The 22,293-nt window shown below is 38.1% G+C and overlaps 1 protein-coding gene and 1 pseudogene across 2 annotated transcripts; one reads left to right on the top strand and one right to left on the bottom strand.

The window, feature by feature from the left end:
- Positions 1–1,189, top strand: LOC137186687 (phospholipid scramblase 2 pseudogene; annotated as a pseudogene).
- A 6,776-nt stretch (positions 1,190–7,965) lies between these two features.
- LOC137185586 (galectin-9-like) lies at positions 7,966–16,931 on the bottom strand. 2 transcript variants are annotated; one of them, XM_067593788.1, is made up of 8 exons: positions 16,760–16,931; positions 14,624–14,712; positions 14,284–14,491; positions 13,071–13,190; positions 12,713–12,862; positions 12,037–12,125; positions 8,966–9,122; positions 7,966–8,572 (listed from the first exon to the last, which is right to left on the bottom strand). In XM_067593788.1, the coding sequence occupies exons 1-8, from the start codon at positions 16,793–16,795 to the stop codon at positions 8,426–8,428; spliced, it is 996 nt and encodes a 331-aa protein (XP_067449889.1). In that variant the 5' UTR covers positions 16,796–16,931; the 3' UTR covers positions 7,966–8,425. The 2 variants fall into 2 exon arrangements, with proteins under 2 accessions (XP_067449889.1, XP_067449888.1); XM_067593787.1 differs by having other exon boundaries at positions 12,713–12,880; positions 16,760–16,928.
- Between the last annotated feature and the right edge of the window lie 5,362 nt (positions 16,932–22,293).

Genomic DNA, 22,293 nt, shown 5'->3' with positions numbered 1-22,293 from the left:
GGTACCAGTGTACTACATTGGGATGCAGCCTGGTCATAATGCAGTATATCCAGCTGCAGTTAACCATGGATCTGTGGCTCCTCCACCATACACACTGCCTCCTACTTCCATGTTGATGCCCACACCTGGCCGACCTACAGGCTGCCCACCTGGACTGGAGTACCTGACTCAGATTGACCAGCTCCTGGTCCATCAGAGGGTCGAGCTAGCTGAAATGGTTATTGGTTGGGAGATGAGCAACGTTTACACAGTAAAGAATAGCATGGGGCAGCAGGTGTTTGTGGCTACAGAAGAAAATGACATCTTCACCATGCAGTGCTGTGGCCCTGCCCGGCCTTTCACCATTCATCTCCATGACAATGTGGGACAGGAAGTCTTAACCCTTACTCGCCCCCTCAGGTGCACCTTGTGCTGCTTCCCCTGCTGCCTTCAAGAGCTGGAGGTGCAGAGCCCTCCTGGAAACCCCATAGGCTACGTGGAGCAGAACTGGCACCCTGTTCTGCCCAAGTTCACTGTCCTGAATGAGATGAGGATGCCCCAGCTGATGATCAAGGGGCCATGCTGTGACTGTAGGTGCATGTCTGATGTCATCTTTGAGGTGACATCCCTGGATGAGTCTGCTGTGGTGGGACAGATTAGTAAGCAGTGGGGTGGGTTCATGCAGGAAGGCTTCACAGATGCAGATAACTTTGGGATCTCATTTCCTGTGGACCTGGATGTGAAGATAAAAGCTGTAATGCTAGGAGCCTGCTTCCTCATTGATTTCATGTTTTTTGAGACTAATCCACATCACAATTAATAAACAATTTACGGGAAGCTTGAGATAGGCTTTTTAAATGCAATTCTTCATGCAGCATGCTGATTTACTACATTGCAAACTTGCTATCTGTAGGTACCACTAAAGTTGTTGTTAGGAATGCCGGTTGCATTTGAGCCTGAGAAACTCTTTCTATGTGAGTGTTATCTTTATGAGGGACATGTTGAGGCAACTGTCTGTCTGTCCCAGTATGTCTTTTGAACAGCTACTCCGGTCTGATCTCATTAACTATTGCAAAAAGTTGCATAGTTCTCATCCATATGTATTTGTTGGCCCAAATATGCCACCAGGTGTCCTGGATGAGGCTAACAAAGTGAACGTTGCTTGGATTCCCATCCTGATTGTGGATTTTTTCCATATCCAAATTAAGCATAGCAATTGTAAACCCCTTTGTACTTTGTGATTTTTGGCTATAAAAATAAAACTGAATTGACTACACACTAACTTTGCAATAAATCAATAAAGATCAGAATAATGACCACCCCAATGGCCATGATGCTCCAACTCAGTAGATCCCAATCCCCAGGCTGTGGACTAACACTGGGCCATTGGACATTTGGTACTAGATGCTCACTGTTAGTGTACAGTTAGTTCCTCTGCTACAACAGTGCAGGTGTAAGACCATAGACTGTATAAAAGTAATGGACAGAGAAACTGTGAGGTCACCCATTGGTTTGTGGACTCGCATTTTGAAGCCTTGAGTTTGACATTTTGGCTATCGCCATCTTGGATTTTTGGAGCCAGAAGTAATGAGAAATTACCATATTTGGACAAGAGGGTGGAGCTAACCCTAATGCCAGCTGCTAGAATGGTTTACACACTGCATTTACAGTCTATGGTTAACTGTGATAATGCTAATTCTAATGCTAATTTTGCTAGCAAAAAACAGGCTTAAAATCATTAAAACAAAACATATTTACCAGACAAACTGAAAATCTGACTCCTTACAGAGTCTTTTACTACAACCAAATGCTCAATAAGACATTTTTAGACAACTAAAATGTTACAATTAACTTTCATGAACTGAAAACACACTGAAATAGCGACAGCTAAGGTTCACAGACTGTAATAAAAATATGGACTTATTTCACTGTGACGTCAACCATTGGTTTGTGGACTGCCGTTTTGAAGACTCAAGTTTAGCAATTTGACCATCACCATCTTGGATTTGAACGTTGCCATCTTTGATTTTTGGAGCCAGAAGTGACCATATTTGGACGAGAGGGTGGAGCTGGTCCTAGCACTAGCTGCTAGCTTGGTTAGCACAGGGCATTTACAGTCTGTGGTTAACTGTGATAATGCTAATGCTAACTTCCTAACGTCCATGAACATCATGCTGTATTGAAGAAGACTTGAGACTAGTGATTGAGATCGTAAACTCATTAGGAAACTGTTTACTGAGGTAATAAATCAAGTGAGCAGTAGGGTCATTTTCTCATAGATGTCCATGCAGGCCATTAGAGAGAATGCAGGTTTACTCCTCTATTTTTAAAGCTATCACACATTTGTCCTTTTTTTGTAAAAAAAAAAAAAAGCTCTTGTCCAAAAGGTACAGACAACCAACTCGATGTCAATGTTTTGCCATGCTTTCCTGCTCCATTCTCAGTTTCCTGTCCCACTGATTTATACTTTCTTTTTTTGATCTTGCCACCAGAATCCCATGACCCTTGCAAAAGACACCTGGCTGGGGAGGTTTGATTGGAGCCACTTAGTTTTACCCAGTACTGCAGCCTCAATTTAATGCGCTTTAAGCATAAGGGCATTTTTCCCATTTTAATAATCAGTGCTGGAACTGGTGAGGTTTTAAAAGCCCCAAAACAGAGTCTCAATGTCTTGGTCAGCAGAATATCTAATTTTCTAAGCACCGACTTAGCAGGAGAGCCATAAGCAAAACATCCATTGTCAAGTATAGATCTTGACATTGGCTGGTATATTAAATGCATGGTCTCCCTTTCTGCCCCCCAGTCGAATCCAGTCAGACTTCTCATGATATTTAACACTTTATCACATTTTGCTAGTATTTTTGCTATATGAACAGCCCAAGTCATTTGTTTGTCGAACCAAACACCCAGAAATTCAAATTCTTTCACTCTTTCTAATGAAGACCCACACAGGTGCAGTCCAAGGTTAGGTAACTTTCTTCATCATAAATTTAGACTTTGTGGCTGAGATTTTAAAGCACCAATTGTCTCTCCATTCCTCTACAGCAGTGGTTCCCAACTGGGGATCTGTGTACCCCTAGGAGTATTTGAGCAACTACGGAGTACGTGGAAAGATTGGGATTGCAATTTATTTCCAAAATGATAAGAAAACATATAGTCATTTTATAAGCCCATTTCTACAATGGTACATGCATGCCATAACTAGTTACCCCCCGGCAAGTGTCACTACTCTGTGAAGAGGTCACATTCACACACGTCAAAACTGCTCACAAATCAACTAGCAGCAGCTAGCAAACATGGACAAATGGCTGAAACGTCCAGTTGCTGTTGTGCCAGATTCAGGTATAGAGGAGCCCGGTGACAAAACAAAAACTTGTACATCCATGGATCCACCGCAGCCACAGTGTTTTCTTTCCAGTGAAATCCTGACAAATAATTCAATGAAACCAGCCCATTAACAGCAGCACCAGAGCACTTAACACTCAGGGAGTCTTGGTAAAGCTGATAACTTCTTCAATCGAAAACATCAGAATTCAAGTCAAGTCAGACAACACTGAAGAAAGCCACAAGTGTGTCAAACAAAGCTTGAGCATTGTCAAAAAAGCCACACTCCATCATCAAAGATCTCATTCTCCCTGCAGCCATAGTTTTGGCTGAAACTATGATTGACAAGAAAGCAGCCAACGCACTCAAGACAGTTCCATTATCAAACACTACAGTGTCCCGTCAGATCAATGATATGACAAGTGGTGAATAAAATAAAACAAGCAGGTCAGTTCGCTTTGCAGTGGGATGTAATGACTGATGTTAGCAGAGAGGCTCAGCTCCTGGCCTTTGTGTGTTATAAAGATGTGTTGGACACTTGCAAGAAGCTTACAGGAAAGACAAGTAGCAAGGAAATTTTTCAGGTTATAGACAGCTTTTTCAAAGACAACAAACTGGAGTGGAAACCCTGCAGTCACATTTGTACCAATGGCATGGCAGCAATTACGGGGAGAGTGAATGGGCTACTTGGGCATGTGACGATGGTAAACCCCAACATAAAGTGGATGCACTGTATTATTCACCAGGAGGCACTCACCAGCAAGAGAATGAGCCCAGAGTTAAGTGCTGTTTTGGATGATGTAGTTAAGATGATTAATTTCATTCAGTCCATGCCTACGAATCACAGACTGTTTCAAACTCTTTGTCATGACAGTGGGTCAGAGCACGAGCAGCTACTGCTTCATACCAACGTCTTCTGGCTGTCTCATGGCAAAACATTACTGAACTGTTTGAACTTTGCACCGAGGTGTTTGTTTCCCTGAAAGAGCATCTGCACCCTCTCGCAGTAGTGTTTGAGGATGCAGAGTGGGTTGCACGTCTGGCATATCTTGCTGATGTGTTCACCAAACTGAATGACCTCAACCTATCATTTCAAGGCAAGGACTCATATCCTTAACATGTCTGACAAAGTGAATGGATTCATAAAGAAGGTCAAATTATGGGAGAGGAAATGTGAGGATGGAGATGTGAGCTGTTTTCCACTGCTTGAGACTCATCTCGCTACCACTGATGTTGACAGAAGTCCTGTGGTGAAAATGGTGGAAGCACATCTGTCCAAACTCGACACTGATTTAACCAGTACTTCCATGACACTGAAGCAAAGTCAGAAAAACTGGGTGAGGAAAATCTGATGGATTTGTCCTTCAACTGTGGGCTAAAGATGGCACATGCTGAAAAGTCATTGACAGAGTTTTGGTGTGATCTTGAAAAGGAATATCCTGAGCTGGGAAAACATGCAGTGAATGAACTTTTGCCTTTTGGATCTACTTATATGTGTGAAGTGACCCTCTCAGCTTTGACTCACATCAAAACCAAGCAGAGGAACAGACTGAATGTGGAGAACAGCCTGGTGACAGCCCTGGAACAGCCCCCTGAACTATCAAAACTTATGGAAGATATAAATAAACTCAAGTGTCTTATTAAGGCTCAGGTGACTGATGATAAGGAGTTGAAACTGCTACTGAGTGAGTCTCAATATTATTTTTTCACTCATAATAAGTGTAAATGTGTGTTCTAAAGGGGAGTCGTTCAAATGATTTTCATCTAATCAGTTAAGTTTAATATGAGTGTATAGAACAAATTTAGGAGAATCATCAACACGCATGAGTGAGGTGGTAGTACTGGCATGGCAAAACAGCTGAAGGGGTACATAAGACAAAAAAGGTTGGAAACCACTGCTCTACAGAAACTATAGCCGGATCTGGGGTTACACCATGGTTATGTTACCTACCATTGTCACTGTGGTAGCGACTTGTCAATTACAACGTAGCCACGCCCTAAAGCTTACCCTGATTTATTATCAAATTTAAATTAACTGGGACCACAATTTACAAAATGAACATCATGCTGAATTGAAGAAGACTTGAAACTAGCAATTGAGACCATAAACTCATTAAGAAAGTGTTTACTGAGGTAATAAATCAAGTGAGAAGTAGGGTCATTTTCTCATAGACTTCTATACAAACAGACTTCTTTTTGGAGCCAGTGGAGTTGACCTCTGCCGGCCATTAGAGAGAATGCAAGTTTAATGCAGGTTTTCACTAACGTATTGACTTCACTTTTCAGACCCCGAACTACCCACTTGTGTTAGACAAAGGATCGGGTACATTTGATTCTTTTGGCCTAAATTTGCTCTGATATTCCTCCTGAAACACTGTGGCATCTGCATCATACCTTTACCTCCTGACTTTGATCAATGTGCATTACTGTCTTTTTTGATACTACCAATGAAGGGCACACAATACGAACATTTTTCAAATCCTACACATAGCGGATTTAGGTAAGAGTATGAAGTGTTGTTAGCAAAATTAAGTAGAATACACATAATTTAGACTGGACACTTTCAGGGTGTATACTATCATATAAAAGGATATGAGATGCATCAACACGGAAGCTGCATTTTAATGTTATATCTTGTTGAGGGGAGCTAATGCTACCAACTACTGTTTGGTAGTTTATAACTGCATCATATTTTGTTAGCTTATCATATGTGCAAAGTAACTTATGGGTTTTGGAGTGAAAGTTATATATTTTCTTCTGAAATGTAGTGGATGAGAAGTATAAAGTAGCATGAAGTATCTCAAAAGTGTATGAGTACTTGAGTATATGACTTGAGTAAATCACTATGTCTCCCTCTACACTCGAGATGCACTGCCACTTCAAGCTTCAGCCTGGTTCTCTATATGAACACTCCTCTGCTCAGAAATGGGACTTGATCACAATGTTAGAGGATCTTACTGAGGCCCTGTTCAAGCCTCTGGATTAGGAGGGTTAAAATTCTGAACTATAAAGTCATTGTTTTTCATCACAAAGGTAATGACAAAGGGTTTCTTTGTGATTATAAAAGCTGGATTTATAACTACAGTAAATTTCTGTCCTCTTCCACTCCAGTCAGCTAAAGATGGAGGGTTAAACACCTTGTGTCAGTCTGCTCTCTCTGTTGTACAAGTATTAGAGCCATGGTAGTGGTTTAGAGAGTTCTGCCATCTGATGTATAAAGTTGTCAACTGACTGTGAGGAAGTGAGCAACCTGTGGTATCGCGGACCTTTTGCCTCAGACAAGTAATGACATCATGACATTAACTGCTCCACACTTTTTAAATGGATGAGAAATTCGAGTATCACCAAAAGCACCAGACATTTCCCTCTGATTTTAACATATTTTATAAGAAATAATAAACTAAGCTGTTAAACCTTCTTTGTGATGTGGTCTTTTGCCCCTTGTTGATACTGATTGGTCAACTGAGAACTTGCAGGCCCTCTGCTAAGTATTGCAGTGGGTGTTACACATGCAACCAAGAAAATAATTAGAATTAGAATTTCGCAATAAGTACAATTTTTAAAAACATACAATAATTTAGTGATTTAAACCCAATGTGAAATAACCTTGAAAAAAATGCAAACAGCTTCCCTCCTCTCGTTTCCATGGCCCTGTAACACCATTGAGTGGTGTACAGCACACCACTATTTGACTCTGGAACAGTGGGAGTCACTATCTGGCAGTATAGTGGACAAACCTGAGGTTGATATATATAGGAATATATATTCCTATATATTCCTAATAAGGAATATTTACGCATCCACATACTTCTGGGGATGTGGTGTATCTTGAAATGCTGGAGGTCCTGATGTTAGCTTTCAATTTACTGTGCTGTGTGGACTTCTTCCTAAAGATGAAACATCTTCAGCTTCATATGATATTGTGCTGCCTCTAAATTTACGTTGAACTGTTGAAATGCAAGTCACTCTTTCAGACCTATCTTTTCTGCAATCGAATCATACCCATATTCCATCAAACAACCATCATTAAACATGTAATACTCACAGCCTTCACTTAAAACCTCAGTAGTAGGGTGTTCCTTACCACATCCTTTTAGTCGAACCTAATATGCTACACTGGACTGTTGGACACCTGGGCATTTTAAAAGGCAGGATGTAATTTTGGGTGTTCAGTAAGTGTCTCGTCAACTACTGGATGGATTGCCATGAAATTTGGTACAGATATTTAAGTCCTCCTCAGGATGAATTATAATGACTTTTGCAATCCCTTAACCTTTCCTCTGGTGCCATCATTAAGTCAAAATTTCCAATACTTGGATGACATTCCCAAGAGTCTCAGTTGTAGTTCATGTTTAGTGCTAATGAGCAAATATTAAAGCAACACTGTGCCATCTTGTGTCCAGTTTTTACATCATCTTAAACTGCCAAATTAGCCTCTAATAGAAATATAGTAGTTTAAATAATTAATAAGAATATTATATTGCACACGTTAATAATTCATCCTCTGTAGAAAAACTGCTTTCTTACAGGCTGCAGTAAAAATCACATATAAAACTAGATATAAGGAAAATATATTCATTTCTAGTGTAGTTATAGTACTTTATGAGATATTTACAGATTATGTACATGCTTGATGATAATTTAGCTATCTATACTCAATACTCAATTTCTTGACTTTTATTTCATTATGTTTCAGCAATAAAGAATTCTTCACATCATAGCACATGTTGTATATTCTTATTTCAGTTTGTATTACATATAACACTTGTAAGTATTAAAGATTATACAATCAAGAGGCAACGTAGAGAGATAAAACAGTGTGTTCATTCATTAGAAAAACAGCTGCATTCAGTCTGATGTTCAGTGAACTCCAACAGTTAATAAGTGTTTGGATTTACTTGACTTGATCATTTTACTTTAAAAGCCACTGTTTTCAGGACATGTATAGCATATAATAACATACAATGAGTGATTATTTGTAGAATGAACACACAGGAAGTAAATTTACAATATCCAGTAAATATCCAAAGTAATCAATGAGCATGACTTAAATTTTTGTGGCAGTGGTTGTCAGACAAACCCTGATGTGTGTATGATTTCAAGACCAGCAGGTCCTGGACCTCTACACTATCACAGAGGTCAGAGTGATGTCGCCGTTGATCTCCAGGGCTGTAATGTGTTTGAGCGGAGTGAAACGGTGTCTGTACGTGTGTGCCTGCATCCCATTGTTCACAATCCTGAAGGAGTGATTTTCACAACAGATGGTCATCTGAAAAGAAAGGTCATTTTGCAATCACATACTTAAAGATTAGATACAGTAAAACTAACAAATCTGCCACAGTGTCAAGACCTGCAGTCTTGGTCATGTCTAGTGGGCAGTGGACTACAAAAGAATGTGATCTCTCGTGGTTCTATCGATCTATCGGTGGTTAACTTAACTTTGAAGCAATCATGCAAGATGGAAGGCTATACATGAGAAAATATTAGCTAAATAATGCTGTTGGCTCAACAAAACACTGGTAATTTAATTAAAATGACTCTCAGGAACTATGAAACCTCTATGTGGAAGATTTTTGGTATTTCCTAAAATTTTCACATCCTTAGACAATTTAGACAAAAAAAGTCGTTAATAAGTACATGAATAGGTACTTTGCAGTCGTACCGTGAAAGGCTGTCCCCGACGGAAGGGCATCCCTCCATCACGCTCCTCAGAGCCCCACATCGCCCCCTGCTTGGTGTTTCGAACCACAGTATTCTCGTTGAAACGTGGATTGTAATGTAGAGCGATGCCAGCGTGATAGTTAAGATTCACATTGAACCTGAGAGAAAACACACAGGAGAAAATATGAGCACAACATGAGACTGGGCCTCCTGCATGAGGGCTTTCTCAGATGTCTTAAAAGGGAAATATGAAATCGCTCGAGTACCCCTTTAAATACCTTGTTGTTTATTGTGTGGAATACATGTTTGTTTTTTTATGAGCTACTGTGTATCTTGAGGTCCTGTAATCTAATATTATATTGCAATATCAATATTCATACAGTGTATTTTAATATTGCACCTTTGTGAGAAATCAACTAAGAAACTGTTTACAGATAAAATAGCAGCCATATCTATTTTTGGCTCCAGCAGATGAAGAACCTCACAATTCAAAGCACTTCATCACACTGATGTCTGGCTCATGGATTTGCAATTTTGCCCAAAATGATCTAATGCAACCCAACACTATGAAACAATAATACCTTAAAATACCATTCATGACTTCTTAACTGACCCTGAAACATAAAGTATAGTAGCCAGAGATCCTTTTATTTGGCCATTAATTTGAAAAGGCAAAACCCTAACACCTTAAAACACGTTAATTTAAAAACCCCTTATTTAATAAATTAAGTACAATGTAAGGGGGTTCTTTAATTACCAATTTAAGGTGTTTAGAAGCTCTAAGAGGCAAAAACTAACTCCCTTAAAAATCCCATTAAAAATAGCTTCATTTCATCATTATTGAGGGGCTAATGAAGAGTTCTAGGGTAAAAAATTAAGAGATTCTCTTTCATAGAGCAAGATGTTAAAGCAATGTATATGTATATCTTCTAATGCAGTATATGGTCATATTGTCCAGCATTAGCTGGATACATGTTGCGTGATATCTGCACACACAGGGTTTAGTGCTTTGCTTTTTATGCCGGGTATCAAAGTGTCACTCTCAGTACAACCACTAGATGGTGCTGAAGTGTGGAATTTTCACATCCTAGAGGCTTTAAATGGCCTGAGAAAGGTCTCCAAATATGAAGCATTGCTATATTATCTCTAAATACATGATTCTCTGATGTTGGGCCCATATTTGATTTTTTTGGATGGTTCAGGAGTTTCTTCTTCTGGGCAGCACCTTGAACTGTGATGTATCAAATTACTTGTAAAAGTTGAGAAACCAGTGAAGCTTGTCCTCAGAATGAGGAAAGAGGAGTCACTTCCTGTTTGGAGGGCAAACTTAGTCAGTCGTTACTGCCACAGAAAAACTGAACAAAAGGAAGTTCAGGCAGTGAGATTTTAGTTAGATGTGAGATGAGTAAGCACTTGCAGTTCACTGGGTAAACAAAGGCATAAAACACTGACGTTCAAAATGACTGGTAATTCTTACCCTGCATTTCTGTATGTGTTTCCTCAAAGCCTTTGATTTGTTCCATAACTGAACATACTGAAGTTGCAGTCAAAGGTTCAACAGCTGATGTAATGTTCTACGTAAGTATGTAAGTATTTATTAACTGTGCTATTAACTGTACATTTTCAGTTCTCATGAAAAAGCTTTAACTGAAACTTTGACTACAAGACTGTCTACCACATGACAACCGCAGACAGATTGGCACCTGCATCAGGAAGTGAACTGTACAAAATCAACTGCAACTTAGAGTAGACTGTTTTAGGTTAAACTTGAATTCTTGAGCTCAGTTCAGTTCAAAGTTTTGTAGTCACTAAGTAGTTCATTGAGTTTTTTATCATGTAAAGCAATCGCATCACTCTCATGTTTCAGTATACTCAGTTCAGCTTGAGGAGTCAGTGTTCGAGATTTGTTTATGACCTGATCATATATATTGTCAGCCTGCAGCAACACAACCGGAGGAAATCCTGCCGTGTGACAATCTGACATTTAAAGCAGATGTACACTCTTAAAGGGTCTAGAAGTACTATCCGGAAGCAGATAATAAAATAATGTTGATTTATATAACACTTATCAAATCCAGAGATCCAGATATGCACCTGCATACACACTTGCAGACACATTTACCCAAACTGAATACAGTTATAGAAAAGACTTATGTTATCAGGTGCATTTTTAAAAGGGGATTTTAAAAAGAGGTTATAAAAAAGCCTTTCAATAAAAATATGTTTTCAGAGGTGACTGAAAAGAAGATACTGGGTTCATCAGGATAATTGAGGGCGAGATGTATGGTCTCTGGGCAGATCAGGAGGGCAGGAATGGACTGCCGTCTGTCACACAGACTGTACTGGTTGATCTTCCAGCCAAAGGTACACTGGGCTATTTCAGTTATTCTCAGTTTGATGTTCAGGTGAATGAAAACTACAATATAATAAAACTAATGTAGTTATTGGTTGGTTGGTAAACCGGAAATGATAGCTACACATGTTTTACCTATGGGTAAAGGTATGTATTTTATTTGTAAGGGATTATGGGCAGTATTAAACATAAATGTTACCATTTGATGTGCTGTACCAGAGTTAGCTTAAAGCTCATTTTCATCTGCAGTCCCTTGGCAGGTCATAATAACATATGCACAGTAACAGAACAGTATGACACATCACACACACCCATAATGTCGACTACAAATTACAAGCGTGTGTTTGACAAACTAAAAGCAAGATTATTTGTATACATGAGAAGACCAGTAAAATGTAGAGTCAGTGGTTACAGAATTGATGAACTTTTAGCAGACAGCTCTTTATGTAATCTGGTAGGGTTAGGGTTGTAGCTTTCGCAAAGAATGGCCTGAGGCTAAATGTATGGTTACATTTTCAAATGTTTTCAGACTGCAATAAATTGTGATCAGTATAAATATTTAGTCTGTATTGTATTTTCTCTGTTACTGTGTGCTGTGCTTATTTCTCCTTTTCTTGTATAGACCTACTCTACATACACAGTCCCAATTTATGTTGCTTCATCTCTGTAATGTTGGTATCAAAGTGAAATGCAGCAACAATTAATAATGAAGTTCAGACCTCGTGGCATTGGGGTGGACAGTCCCCTGGATGGTGATGGTCCTGCCAGGTTTAAGTCCTCCACTGATGACGCTGTTGTATGGAACAGCCTGCACGGAGGAGGCATGGGAAAATTAAACATAAATACACTCATAATTCATTCTTGTTTTAATCTAAGAGGATCATTAATTTACAGACCAAAGACCATAAAACTGCTGCTGTATTGCTGTCACCCAGTCAGTGATACAACAGGTGAGAGCTGATGAAATACACCTGTGACATCACTGAATGGGGTGTGGCCAGTAAAGCCCTACACTTCAATGTCTAAACATGTAGAGAGCAGCACAGCAGCGGTTTTTATGTGATCTGTGGTTTTCCAAAGAAAGAGGTTGCAGCTTGCAAATACCACAAAAACTCTACAGCTACTTGCAGATGAATGTTTTAGTGCTGCAGATGTTCCTTCACATTATGTTGCAGTAATGAGTGATTTGAATAATATACATGATATAACAGAATGGTATATTTGTAGCTTGGATGGAAAAAGTTAAAAATAAAATGAGGTGAAAATTGCTTTCAAGCCCAGGCTCAACAAATAATATACACACTTTAACTCCCTATCAGGCTGTTGCTGCCTCCAGAGCAGCTCTGTAAAATGTCTGTAGGAATGTACAGTGACTCAACTCCGCCTCATACTCACAGGAAGTGCAGGAGGAAAAGCAGGCTGCGCGGGGAATCCTGGCTGAGATGGAAATGGCGGATAAGAGGGGAAGGCGGCCTGGGTGGGATAGGCCACTTGTGAAGGAAATGCTGGCTGTCCGGGAAATGCTGGCTGTCCGGGAAATGCTGGCTGTCCAGGAAATGCTGGCTGTCCAGGGATTTCAACATAAAAGGAAAGCATTTTATTCTCAGTCTAATCCTCATTGATCTTTCTGTAATACTGTTAAAGTACTCTACATGTTGCTTTATTTATGAGTTTTGAGATTATTGGTAACAAGTGTATTCATATACAGTACATGAAACAGAATGAATGGCAATCAGTGTGGCAGCGTCCTTACCATAGAGTTCTGGAAAGTGATAGAGGCAATTTCTACTTTCCCGCCTACTGCGATGGTGTCCACTTGGTGAAATGGTATGCGATGTCTGTACTCCATCAATTGGCAGCCATTGACGTTCAGCTGGAGAGAGGATATATGGCATTATATTTGTAATAATAATAATAATAATAATAATAATAATAATAATAATAATAACAATAATAACAATAATAACATTAATAACAATAATAATACATTATATAGATAGAGAAAATATAAGATATTTTTATTTTTAAGAAGAAAAGGGCAGACAATTTACACAACAATATTAATATCTACTGTATATATTACATTTAAAAAGATAGAAGTACAATGATAAAGAATTAAAAAGCAAAACCTAATAAATAAAATATGACAATTATTATCATCTTAATAACAATCTTTTAAGATTGAGCAGTAGTGTGTATAATTAAAAAATGTTAGTGTAGGAAAAATAACAGATGCTGAACACTGATGTTGCTGTTCACACATCCAGAAGCAGAGAATCAAACAGTTCAGATCCAGAACTACAGAACTACAGAAGGCAGTTTTATCTTATTTTGTGTGTGAAATGAAACATTAGGAGCACAGAAAGATATTTTTTGTATACATATAAACAATATTTTACAGATATTATCATGCAAAGAATCATTTAAAAAATTACAAACTGCAAATGTGTTTAAACTTTTAAGAATTCTTAACCAATAAGTGATCATTCTCCCAGTGCTTCCCTGCTTCCCTAATAGTGATCACACAGCAGACAGAGCATCACTACAGTTCTCTGCCTATAATTGTGGCACACTGTATTATAACTCTCTGTAAGGTTGAGTGAGTGTGTAGGCAAACTTGAGTGTGCACAGAGCAGTACATTTGAGAGAGGGCAAATAAGTCAAACTTGAGAGACAGAGGTAATTATAGAAATGAACTGAACACAGGATTAATAGATTTTCAATGCTCAAATTACATTATTCTTTGTGTGATAATTTCTCTACAAAATATGTTTTATGTGCATGCAAAAAAATCTCTCTGTGCTCAATATGACCCATTTTACACACTCAGAAAAGAGACAAATGTAGTTCCATAAAGAAACAGGATTTGTAAATATATTGAAATAAAATTATGTTTTGGTTTCTTTTCTGACCAGACTAAGTGGACCATTTCCAGATTTTTAGGATCTCATCCCTGTATATCACACCTGATAGGACTCGCGGGACACTGTGATGAGCAGGGTGAAGGTCGAGCCAGCAGGGAGCGGAGAGTTCTGCTTCCTTTCTTCAGTACCCCAGCTGCCATACTGTAAGCTGTTGGTAACCACATAACCAGGGTGACTGTCATACCGTGGGTTAAAATGGAGAGCAATGTCTGCATTGGTCTGGGAACCACACTGTAAATTCACATGGAACCTGGAGAGTAAAAGAAACAAATTAAAATAAAACAAAATGTTACATTTTACTTCACAGCCACTAAAAGTTAGTTCTAACAGCTGAGAAATAAAGAGAAGTAAAGCTGAAATGATGATATAAAGAGCAGCTGACCTGTCGGCTCCTGGCTGGACCCGTCCACTGATGCTGATGGACTTCCCCTCCTGCAGACCACCATGGATGGATCCAGTGAAGGGGATTGGCTAGAAAGGACAAGACCTTCTATGTAAACAGCTGCTTTTATTTCTAACTGCTAATATACATTTTATTGCTGGTATACTTGAGAAAAATCAAGCTTTCTGTGTTGTCTCTCAATAAGATTTAAGAGTTTTTGTACACTTTGTAATTACTATCATTGCTAAATCATTATTTGTCTCAAAATGATTGTGTCACTCTTCACAAATGTATTATCTCTTTGGGTTGCTGTGCTCATTCATTTATTTAATATGTATTTTCATGTGCACTTGATAAATATTTTCTACTCTAGTTTAGTAGGGTATATTTCCTTTACTCTTCAGTACAACACATTACTGAGGCCACTGTAGGACAACTGCATGGCTGTGAGAGCAACCTCATCACTGTGCTGTTCACCCACAGAGATGAAAGACTTGTGGTTTTAGCTTGTGTCTGGTTACAGCTTCTCCTACATGTCAAACATTACTGATAACACCATTTAAGTAGTGTACTGTCTCTCAGTATCAGTGGTGCAAAGTAACTAAGTACATTTAATCAAGTACTGTTTCCATTTTGATGCTACTTTATACTTCCACTTCACTGCATTCCAGAGGGAAATATTGTACCAAATAGTGATTTTTCCCTCTAAACTTCTCACATGCTTTCATTTCAATTAATGTTCAAATGATTCAATATTTCAGCAAAAATCAAAGATTAGAGAAAAAGTCCAAAAACTGAAAACAGATTTGTGTATCAGAACTTTGTTTTTTCTTCTTTCCTCTCCCATTAATCATCTCACGACCCCTCAGATTTATCTGCTGACCCTTTGGAGGGGCCAGACCCCTAGGTTGGGAAGCACTAGACTAGACTACTAACTAAAGACTAACTGTATATAAAGTAGTGTAAACTAGCTCCACCTCCAGCAGCTACAACAGTAACATGCTGCTCTAACACTGATGCTTCACTATTAATAATCTAATGATGTCATATATAATAATATATCAGTCAGAGGGACCAAACCACTACTACTACTGCAATACTTTAACTACATCAAGCTCATAATACTTATGTACTTTTACTGCAATACTTTAACTACATCAAGCTGATTTTACTTATGTACTTTTACTGTAATACTTTAACTACATCAAGCTCATAATACTTATGTACTTTTACTGTAGTAGGATTTTTCATGCAGGACTTTTACTTGTAATGGAGTATTTTTACATTGCTGTATCGGTACTTTTACTTAAGTAAAGGATCTGAATACTTCTTCTACCACTGATCAATACATCAATAAATACTGCTATTGCTACTATGAGGGGTATCCATTAACACACTGATTATGAAAAATAACTGCATTATCAGCTTCCCATGTTACTTTTTTAAACAGACCAAAATCATATTCATTCCTATAAATAATACAGACAGCATTATCAGTAATAGCAATTGCAATTACATGCAGAAAATTCCGTATAATAAAATGTAAATCTAAGCAAACTGTATATATTCTACATACATGACCAATAAAGTTTATTCTGATTCTGTGTAAGTTTTTACATAGTAACCTTTTAATTCATTTTAATTAATTAAAATAATATACAATGTGTAAATCACATTCAGCCTGGACTTGAAGGAGTCTGGGTTTCATTTCACTGATAATCGTCCTGTTTTACAACCACAATGATACTGAGCTCATTGTCTCCTGTTAAAGCTTCTGCATGGCAAATTCAGGTTTAGAAAGCAGCAGTCTATAACTTTGTTATATAAGTTAATTTGTAGACACACATTCACATTGCTCGCAAGTTCCCGTTTTATATAAAAAAATATTATAAATGTAGAAAATTAGAGAATGCACTATTAATTTGAAATCGCTCTGAAATAAGTGTTGTTGTTTCGAATTTGACAGACGATCGTGATTAAATGATAAACCGCCAACACGTCTTCCTTTAATAGTCATAACTTCGGACGATCAGCAAGATCGATCAATCTAGTTCGGCTGCGCTCCAGCAGACAGCCTCCGTGTAACGGGACCAGCAGAAGCACACTTACACAGACACACATATTACATTTACTTACTGGGTTGTAAAAAGGAGCCTGTTGATTAAAAGCCATTGTCCGAAACTGTAGGTAATACGTGGAATTGCTGGGATCCAGGAAGTGTGCTGGGCTCCGATGCAAAATGGGGGACTTCTACTAATGATAAGGCTTTCATTCCTCCGATAGGTTTCGATTTCTCTAGTAGGTGGCGTTTCACAGCGGCAGTCATGTCCATTGACAGCCTACAGGTTTTACAATGTCAAGAGGAGTGCTGTTTTGATGCCTGCAATAACCAGGTCAAACTGAGTGCATCGGTCAAAGCTGACTATAATTTCTTCAAAGGCCCTGAAAACCGACTTTCTCAATCAGCTTCTTACAGGGGTCAACATGAACTCAGCAGTTCCTGCAGAAGTTAGTACAGTTCCAGTTATTTCTCATTAGAGATTCTAGTAGAGGTGTGTTTGTCCATGCTTTTCTCACTCATGTGAAGTGGATGGGGCTCAAATGGAAAAGGTGATTTGTCACTGACTTCTGTGCAGCCAGGAGCCACATTTGAATCAAAATTCTGAGGGGATTTTCTTATCTTACCAGATCACTGCCAATCAAACTTTATCTAAACCACACCAAGCTGCAAGTTTGGTCTGAAAAGTGAAGCCAATAGTGAAGTAACCTAAAGGCCCCATGATATGAGAAATGTATTTTCCCAGTTTTAATTATGTGTCTCTGTGTTAATTGTTCATTTATCTCTTGTTATATGCTAAATATATGTCAAAAATCAGTATCAGCTTTTCAGCCTTTCAAATGTTTGATGAATCATCCTGCAATAAGGGCCATTTACAAATGTTCAATTGAATGTGACTTTGGGTGTGTAGCTAGCCACATCAGTCATATAAAACCACACTTCACCATTTGTGGTTCATAGAAGCTAATACAGCAATATGAGGAGAGATAGGAAGAGATGTATGTTTGGATATTTGTGGGAAAAAACGTTTCCATTTTCAAACCAGTGTGGCTGAGGTCTAATTCACTCATCTCTCCCTCCTCCTTCTGATCATACAACAGGTAAGGGAGGTGTGTGTGGAGCCAATAGTCCTCTGTAGCTCCCATTCTGTCTGCAGCTCCATATCGCACTTAACTCTTGCCGTTACAGAGCTGAATAGCTTTTAGCAGACTTTTTCATTTGGTTTTAATTGTACTGATGGAGCTGCAGCTCTTCACTTCATCAGGTAGGACATTCCACTGAATGAAATGTGGTGCGACAATATGGTACGGTACAATCTCATATAGAGGATATTCTGGAGGATCTAATACAATTTACTGAGTGAGTGCACACAAAGTCACGTAGTGGAGGAGGGGCCAAACCATTTGAAAAAACTCTAAAATTCTCAAAGCTCAGTAAATTGTATTTCTCCAGCATCCTACAGTAATGGGAATGCATTGGCTTTTTGTCCAGAGTTTTTAGAGTTTGTTTGTATAAGGACTCAAGAGGTCTTGAGGTCTCAAGGTCCCCAACATGTGATGCAATAAGACATATGGGAAAGAATCATAGCATGTATCATCGTAGCATCTTGGCTGCGTCCATATTATATTATATTATATTATATTGGTCTGATAATATACACAATAAGAGTGTAAGGTCAGTTAGTACAGAAGTTCCCTGCCAGGCAACACCAGGATACCAGATAAGGAAGTGAATCATGTGACTGTATATTTGCTTCAGTGTGAACTTTGGACACAAGCAACACCATGTCTGTTGTCTTTTGTTCACTCTGCAGTAAATCTTTCAAGGGGATGTAAAATATATTCAAATCTAACATAACCAGCTTACAGTAGAAGAAAGAACAGTAGCAAAAATAAAAACAAGGCTTTAAAAAAGCTCAAGAAGTGTCTAAAATTGAAAACATTCCTCCCGTGATGAGCATGAATGTTCTCCGTACGTTATAGCAAGTCTCTCATTAGATTTTGATATCTCCTCAGTACAAGAAGACATTTTGCCACCATATGAAGAGTCAGGGTGTCACCATAAATAAGATCATCAATATCCATGGCTGATTTTATGGCAATCTGGCTATTTTGTTTTTGTTTGTTTCTTTGTTTGTTTTTTTTAAAAAAAAATTTGGTCAAACACCAAAGTAAGATTTTTGGCTTAGTTGTAGTACTAGAAGAACCACTACAAGAAAGGTCAAAGGTACCATTTAGAATCATCCTCTGGGGAACAGGGATATTCATACCACATTTCTGGCCATCTGGCCGTTTGTTGCTCACATATGTACCAACTGACTCCACCATTCTCAGGCACATTCATTCATTTATGTATTTTATCAATATATAACAACAACTTTATCAATAATGTTGTAATTCTGTTAAATGTAGAATTCTGTTCCTCCATGTTGTAATCTCTCTGGTGCTACTTCAGTCTACTCTGTAGGTGTTCATCCTGGACGAGGTATCCCTCACCTGTTGTTCTTGCAGAGGTTTCTCTCCTTTTTGCTGTTAAAGTATTTATATATTATTCATGTTGTATTATGTTGTTAAACCCCTGAGACAAATTTGTGATTTTGGGTTAAATAATTATATTCAACTTCACCTTGACAACATGCACACTCCACACATCATGATGCCCACATTGATTTATGAAATGTCAATAAATCATTTATTAGAAATAAGCATAAGTATTATGACCACAACTTTTGGGTTGCCAGGTATGAAAAAGATTGCTGGTGTTTATCCTCCTTCTGCATAACTGTCTTTGTCTTGATAATTACTTTAGTTCAGGAAGAGCCTTCCAATGGATGTTGACCTACTTACCTTCTTGAGAACAGCTGAAGGGAATCTGAACTAGTATCAAATCATTCATTTATTGACATTTACAACTGCAAACCTGATAGCTTATTAGAAAATGGGGAATCCATTACTTATTAAGAACTAACTATTACTAACTATTACTAATAACTAATATATTTTTGCACACATTTTACTGACACTTTTGTACTTCAACCTGTGTAAAATTAAAATTGCAGGACTTTTACTTGTAATAGAGCATTTTTCATACTGTTGTATTGCTTGACATGAGGTTAGTGACCGGTAATGTCCCTCTTCACACCACCAGGAAATGAAAGTTACAGCAGTTTTATTATAGACATTAAGACATGACTAAGATACAGCCTATCATGGCTAAGTTAGAGTGTGTTTGTGTGTAGTCCAGTTACAGGGTTATTCAGTGTCAAAGATGAAAGACAAGCATTCAAATTTATAGCATGCTATAAAGCATACTTATGTAAAATACATTTTATTTAAGCATTCTTTTATAGTTCTGGATCAGAGAACCAAAGATCTTTCTCTCTCTCTCTCTCTCTCTCACACACACACACACACACACACACACACACGTACATGCATAGGCGCCTGAGCAATGGAGCAAGTGGAGCAAATGCATCCCCATTATTCATTGAGGGGGAGCACAGTTATGGTTTTGCTAACCCACCTTTTCTATTTTTCAAAATAAACTTATCATCATACAGTCCCGCAATCAGGTGATTATATTTAAGCAGCCTTATCAATGACCATTTCACTATTTTCGGACCCCCCTTTGAGTTGGTTCAGTCCAAGCAGTCAGAGAGAGAGAGAAAGAGAGAGAGAGAGAGAGAGAGAGAGAGAGAGAGAGAGAGAGCGGAGCCTTTCCTCACAGCGTTTAAGTGTCTGAGTTAACAAATAGTCAAATATTCAGCAGTGGAAAGTAAATTGTTTAGACTTCTGCAGTTTCAGTTTTAGTCAGACTTTGGATGGAATTACTTTTAAATATGATGACGCATCACCTCGTGTTATGATCTCTCCTTTCATCCAGCTGTTCTGCCCTGTGCTTTCATTATTATGATTATTCTCTTGTTTTCTCACACAGGCTAAATGAGAGCTGCAAGTTTACTCCAAGTAAGGACTAGTCCTCGACTAAAATGGCCCTTTTAAGTCTTGAGGAGCAAAAATCATCTTCTGAGTTGTGCATTAAAATAGTCTTTGATTTGAGATAATGTCGGTTAAAATAATCTGCTTTTGAAGTTATGATTATTCATCCCTGTATAACATTACAACTACATCAGCTAGTGGTGCTAATAGCTTCTACTAGAACCTGTGTGCGGGACTGGAATTAGATAGTTGTGAGGCCGTTTCATTCATCCAGATTGTTTTTACTTTGTTGCAACTGTCAGACTTTGAAGATGCCTTGGGAGTATTGAGAATAGCAACCCTCAGCTTTAACATTATTTAACCAGGTTTCATTATACAAATCATATTGTAATGTGTTGTAAGACTATTTCATTTCTATAAATTGTTTGTCCTTGTTTGAACTTGAAGATGGTCTACTAACATTTTAGGCTACATAATGTTTTTACGAATATAATTTCGGATATGAAATAGCCATTCTTCTAATAATCATTTCTTGTCCTGATCCTTCCAATTATATACTGTTCTCGATGGTTTCTTGGTTTTTATAGCACCCTCAATCTAACTAATCTAGACTAGTGCAGGTGTTTCTTGACTCAATCCAAGAGGTTCGGTAGTGTAGAAATGCATCCCCCCAATTATGTATCTTTCCAAATTTGTTCCCCCATTTTAATACATAACCAGGCGCCTATGGGTACATGTATACATATATCATATATGTACACACATATATTACTTTACTCAGTATACATATACACAAATTTTACAAAATACTGCTCCTCCTCCACTTAAGACATGAAAGCAAAGAACAAGCACTCAGGTTATTAGAGGATCAGAGGTACCATAAGAGGAGACTGCTTCATTCTTACTCGAGGAAGTGCTTTCAGTAAGTCAGCCTTACCTGCAACAGCATCAACAGAACGGAATTTACTACCACTGCACTTTAGAGAAATTAACACTTCTTGTTCTTTCACTGGTCAGTTGAAGCTGTGGCTCATTAACGATCAAACATGAACATTTTACGAGTTGCCTCTACTGTCTTCCTGTTGTCTGTTTTGTCTGCCGTTATCGATCCTTTGTTTTCCTTGCATGTTTTTTTTTTAACTTTCTTAATCTGTATTGTTCTTTGTATTGCTCTGTGGCATTGTTTGATTAGTTAATGTGTACCTATTTGTCTGTGCATATTAATTAACCATGAATTTTATAGATGTCATTTTATTTATCTTATGCTCACTGTGGCTCATTTCGCTAAAGCACCACTGAGAATAGATGCAGTCTCATAGAGCCACCAGCATGGCTGTAGATTTTCTCCTGTATCCACATGGAGTGCATATTTACATTGTATTCTACATGATTTGTATTATTTTAAATTCATTCTGACACAAAATGTGAAAAGAGCACTTTAAGTCACTGGAAATCAGCTTTAATGTCTTCAATTGTTCAGACCAGAAACGTACAAAGTGTCACCACATCATGTACAAAAATATTCTACAAATTAACCCCCCCCCCCACCCCCCAACACACACACACCCTCAAACGAAGAAAAGAAAAACAAAACACCAATCCACCAATAACAGGCTACAGTGTCTAAAATCTCTATATAACTATCATTAAAGAAGTACCTATTAAAATGCTCT

This window comes from Thunnus thynnus, chromosome 7, assembly GCF_963924715.1.
Source record: "Thunnus thynnus chromosome 7, fThuThy2.1, whole genome shotgun sequence".
Lineage (NCBI taxonomy): Eukaryota > Metazoa > Chordata > Actinopteri > Scombriformes > Scombridae > Thunnus > Thunnus thynnus.
The sequence above is the reverse complement of the archived record's forward strand: the minus strand, read 5'-3'. Positions and strand labels throughout refer to the sequence as shown.

What these genes read in the sequence shown, in the direction of transcription:
- LOC137185586 (XM_067593787.1), bottom strand. Translation starts at nt 16,795, where the DNA reads ATGGCTTTTAATCAACAGGCTCCTTTTTACAACCCA. An exon ending in TCACTTTCCAGAACTCTATG is followed by an intron (nt 12,881 to 13,070) that starts GTAAGGACGCTG and finishes ATCCCTGGACAG; the next exon opens with CCAGCATTTCCTGGACAGCC. An exon ending in GTCCACCCCAATGCCACGAG is followed by an intron (nt 9,123 to 12,036) that starts GTCTGAACTTCA and finishes GTTTTCTCTCAG; the next exon opens with GTTCAATGTGAATCTTAACT.